The following is a 4967-nucleotide window of genomic DNA, read 5'->3' as shown; positions in this document are numbered from 1 at the left end:
GCCAGCATTCCTTGAGCATGCTGCATTCCTTTAGGCAAAGTGTCAACTACCTGCTCCTGTGAGTGGAGTCTTGCCCATTTCTCCCCAGGATTCTCAGAATCAGTTCATCCCTGAAATGAAAAGCCAGGCAGGTAAAATAAAACAAGCTTCCAAAGGCTTGCTCTAGATCTGCAGCTGGAAGAGCATTCCTGTCTCATCCCGCCTGGTAAATCTCTGGAGGAGACAGGCTGGGAGATGCCCGCAGCTTCCCTCCACTTTGATGAGCGCAGGTAGCGCCGGCTTGAGCAGAGGCCTACGTGGCCCACACACGGGAAGAGCATTCTGAGAACGTCGAGCAAACCTGGGTTCCCAGATGCAGCCAACAGGCACCGAGAGGGCTCGTTCTGAGTGGGTTTTCTAGGGCTGGAGTCAGAGCATCTCAGCCAGAGGTTCTGGATTCAGCTGACTTTATTGGGTCCACACAGAGCTGTGGGTGACCTGTGGAGTGTGTGTAGCCGGGGGTGGCAGCCGCAGAGTACTGTGCCGAGTGCCTTCTTGCTAGTGTCCAGCAGCTTGGAGGATCTCCAGGGCCAAGGACGCCACTGAGCTGTTGGCTGATGACCTGTGAGAAAAACAGAAGTAAACATTTAGGCATTTCCAAGGTTAAATGCCCCCATCTTCCAAAGGGGCTGGCCTTTTCACCTGAGTACCTGATGAACCAGCTGCTTCCCAAAGCTGCCCTGAGCATCATTTTGAAAAACACAGACAGGATCCCCAGGCTCTAGGGGTGGGAGGTGAGAACCCCAAAGCCCCCAGTCCCACCATAGCAAGCCCCCTAAGCTATGCCTGAGCTCCTGGCCCTGCCACCACTTGGCGTTGAGCTGCTTTGGACAGATTGCACCGATGCCGAGCTGCGAGAGCGAGTCAGGCAGACGGCAGCCAGAGCCTGTCAGCCCAGAGCCCACAAAAAGCCTGCCTGGCGCCAGCCTGCAGCTGACTTGTGCCAACCAGCAGAGATCCCAGACGCTCCATGGTGCTCCTTCCTGGCCAATCAGCCAGCAACTCTGGATTTCTCATTCTCATAGGTGTGGATGTGCAATTAAGACCTTAACGTGGAATCTTTGTTACTGGAGCAGATTGACACACACACTTGTGCCTTATCAACTGTCACCAAAGCAGAGAATAGTGCTTGGCAGTGCCCCCAGAAGTGTAAAATTAGCTGGTGGCACACTCCTGACTACATGGTAGGCGAGCTGCTGCCTAGCAGTGGCACTGGGGGCTGCAAAGAAGAGGTGGGGTGCAGGGGAATGGGGCCACGTATTCCTGCTCTGCACATCAGGGGTCTCTCTGAAAGGAAGGAATGCACTTGAACTGCTCTTGGCTCAGGCCAGGCTACTCCAGTGGAGCCATGAGCCCATCCCACCCACCAGAGCGGCACTGAATGCCAGTGACCAGCAAGGGAGACGCACCCACCGTCAGGACCCCATCAGGGCTGAGGACGCTGCCGTCCCTGGGGATGGACCCACCTGGCCCAGGAGCCACTGTCCACACCTTACACCACAGGGGCCGCCAGGCAAGAAGGGCCACTCCCATCAAGGTTAGTCTGTCCCTCCCCTCAGCTCACAGAAAGCACAAGAAAGGCAGGGGAGGCCAGGAGGTGCTGCCCCACCCAGGATTAATGCAGCAGTGCTGGTTGGAGCCGAGCCTCCTCCATAGAATCACCATCTCCCCAGTACCTCAACCACGTGTTCTCCAATGAATGCAGTACTCAAAACACCAGGAAGCAGGTTCCATAACAACCTCGTGATTCTCAAGAAAAGCTACCAGCAAAGGCTGGGCGCCCCTTAGCAGGTGAGGCCTGGGTGGCCCATCCACCAGGAGGGAGGGCGCACAGTGGGCAGTGTCAGGTGGGAGGGTGATGGTCCCTGGTGTGTAGGGGAAACGAGGAGGAGAGGAAAAAGAAATGGGAGAGTGTTTGCCAAGCCTACTCACCCCCCGGCTGGGGCCAGCCCCTCCAGAGCCCGCAGAAGGTTCCCTGCGCTCTTGAGACTCTCCAGGTGCTTCTCGTTGGAGGTGATCTGCAAGGGAGGAGAGAAGAGCAGTCAGCGGCTCCATCCTGACCCACGACTGTTCGCTGGGTATCCTGAGTCTCTGGCTGCCCATGTTACTGGGCAGTGAGCCCCGGGGTGCTGCTGATCACAGAGCCACCCTTGGGGGTGAGCAGGAGGGAGTCCACTGCAGTTGGACAAGTGCCAGGTCAGGATGGGGTGCTTCCTGTTGGCCCCTTAGGAAGCTGTGTGTTCTGGGAGCCTGAACACTTCAGGGAAAGCAAATCATGGGTGAACAAACTTGCCAGCTCTCAGTTCCACGACCCTGCTGGCCCTTGTGTCCCAAGCCCAACACAGCCTCTTTCCTACAGCCAGAAGTGTGATTTTGGGTTCCCAGTGATCTCGGGGCGGGGGCGGGGGGGGGTTGCTGGGAGAAGGAAGAAGCACTAACAGCTGAACCGGGGCAACACCCCTGCCCAGGTACTCTGGGAGATGTGCCCTTGCCAACTTCCTGGGAGAAACAGGAGACACACTCAGGCACCCTTGAGCCTGCAGCACCACGGGCAGAATCCTAAACCCTCAGGGCTAGAAGGGACTCAGAGAGGGGCCACCCCAGCCCTGCTCCCAGAGACTTCCTGATCCAGACCCTGGAGTCCATGCCCTACGGACAGAGAAGAGAAGGCTTTAGGAATGAACCCTGGCTCTAGTATTAGAGTTGTTTCTCTTGATTCATCATCCATGTCCCATTTTTATCTGTTATTCTTCAAATATTTTCTAATAAACACTTCGGTGGCACTTCACATTCAGCAGACTGCAGTTTCCTGTACATTTTCTCCTGCCTCCCTCTCAGTAGCCTGACCTCACAAGGTAAGTGCGTACTGTGCTTTATAGATGAGGTAACAGAGGCTTAGTGAGACGAGGGGCCATGATGGCAGCACACAGGGAGCTGGCCCCTAATCCCACCTGAGGCTGGAACCAGGCTGACCTTGGCTGCTCCCACTGTTCTTTTGTCTTCCTACCTGATCATAGCAACCAGGGCTGGAGTATCATCTCTCCATTTCTTAACCAATCACAGATGCGGACAGGAAGGTCACGGGGGTAATTAGACCTTTACGTGGACTCTGAGTTGCATGTGAATGAATCTGAGCCTCCGTGGAGATCCTATCCCACTTCCTGAGTGTGTAGACACCAGCTGCCAGCTCAACTGCATCAGGTGTAATTTCTGCAAAGATTCGCATCTTAAAAGAGCTGCGTGCGAATCCGTTCTGAAATTACACCCAGCTTGATGAGTTCAGAAGGCTGCTGTGGTTCAGTAGGTCTGAAGCAAGCACAAACTTAGTCGGAAAGGATCTTCAGCAAGGATTCCCATCTAATTTTTCTCAAAACTGTGCCTCATACGGTTCAGGTGAGCTATATCCAAACCCGCTACTCTACTAACCCTGCCATGCGTCATGTGTAAGAGGCTGAGCCCCACTCGCAAAGAAATAGCATGGGTACGTTTACTCATGAGGCTACTTGGAAAGTGCAAATAGAAACCTACGGTGGAAATTACATGATCAAAGGAAGAGGCCAAAATAGCATCATGTGCAGCTGACATAAAGGCCAAGCATAAATAAAGCCGAAAGAATTGAAAGCTATGCAATCTGGCTGCCTAAACTCTTACTAGCACATCAACTCTTATCCCACCTATAAAGATGAGTTAATTAGAAAATAAAATTTTAAATAATATCAGTCAGAGGTTCTAATTCTGGGAAAGACAGAGAAAACACATGCCACTCTTCTTATCCATTTAAAACCGGAACAGAATACACAGAGCAGCTCTTTGAGATTACAGAAAAGTTAGCAGCACCAGCAGTGGGGACGGAGGCCAGAGCACCACTGCTGCTTTCCCTCTGGCGCAGCCCACCTCGACCTCAGCAAGACCTCAGCACACCCAAACCCCGGACTGAGCACTGAGGGGCAGACGGGAGGGCTCCGGGAGAAGCCAGGCTTCAGGAAGGGGAAAGGAAGCGTCCAAAAGCTGCAAGAGTGCAGATGAAAGCCCCTTTCCTTTCCCTTGGTTCTCCTCCGCCCCAGGCAGCGGGCAGTTCCGTGGGGGCAGCAACAGGAGCCATCAGCCAAAACTCCCCTCTGTTCTCCCAGTGTTTGGCCCAGACATGACAAGTGTGGACATGTGTAGTCAGTGGCCAGACAGAAAATGAAGAGACCCGGGGAACCAGAAAGTATTAGGGAGGTGACAAAGAAGAGCTTGAGAAAGCTGAAGCGCCAATACTTTGGCCACCTGATGCAAGAGCCGACTTGTTGGAAAAGACCCTGATGCTGGGAAAGATTCAGGGTAGGAGGAGAAGGGGGTGACAGAGGATGAGAGGGTTGGATGGCATCATCGACTCAATGGACATGAGTTTATTAGGGTTAGGGTGACAGAGGGTTAGAGTTAGGGTAAATAACAAAGATAACTAAAGTATTTCCAGTTACTTGGAAATTAAACAACACACCCTTAAATAATCCAAGGATCAAAGAAGACATCCCAAGGAAAATTAGAAAGTATTCTGAGCTGAAAGATGTCTATACAATATATCAAAGTCGGGGGAGGGGGTGGGTGCAGCTAAAGCAGTGCTTAAAGAGAACTTTATGGTACTAAATACTTAACATAAAAGAGAAAGGTCCAAGTCAATAATCCAGGCATTCATGTTAAGAAGCTAGAAAAAGAGCAAAACAAACCCAAAGACGGAAGGAAAAAAAGAGCAGAAATCAAGAGTAATGTCGTAAATGTAGGCCCAAATATATCAACATCTATATTAAGTGTAATTTACGAAGTGCTACAAATAAAAGACTAACATTTTTAGACTGGATATAACCAAAATAAAACGCGACCATGTGATGCGTACCAACATACCTTAAATACAAGGGCAAAGAACAACTGAAGTTTTAAGAATGAAA

The 4967-nt window shown here is 51.8% G+C and overlaps 1 protein-coding gene across 2 annotated transcripts in view; it reads right to left on the bottom strand.

Annotated features, from left to right (window-relative positions):
- Nucleotides 1-429: 429 nt before the first annotated feature.
- The window catches only part of ULK4 (unc-51 like kinase 4), a 511789-nt gene continuing 507251 nt past the window's right edge, over nucleotides 430-4967 (bottom strand). For both annotated transcript variants that reach the window (XM_010835460.1, XM_010835461.1), the window contains 2 exons: nucleotides 1972-2057; nucleotides 430-601 (listed from right to left, as the gene is read on the bottom strand). In XM_010835460.1, coding sequence (XP_010833762.1) covers nucleotides 538-601; nucleotides 1972-2057 — 150 coding nt within the window. In that variant the 3' untranslated portion in view covers nucleotides 430-537. The remainder of the gene's footprint in view (nucleotides 602-1971; nucleotides 2058-4967) is intronic.

Source organism: Bison bison, unplaced genomic scaffold (assembly GCF_000754665.1).
Source record: "Bison bison bison isolate TAMUID 2011002044 unplaced genomic scaffold, Bison_UMD1.0 scf7180017864043, whole genome shotgun sequence".
NCBI classification, from domain to species: Eukaryota; Metazoa; Chordata; class Mammalia; order Artiodactyla; family Bovidae; genus Bison; species Bison bison.
Note: the sequence above shows the minus strand (reverse complement) of the source record. Positions and strands in the feature narration are given on the sequence as shown.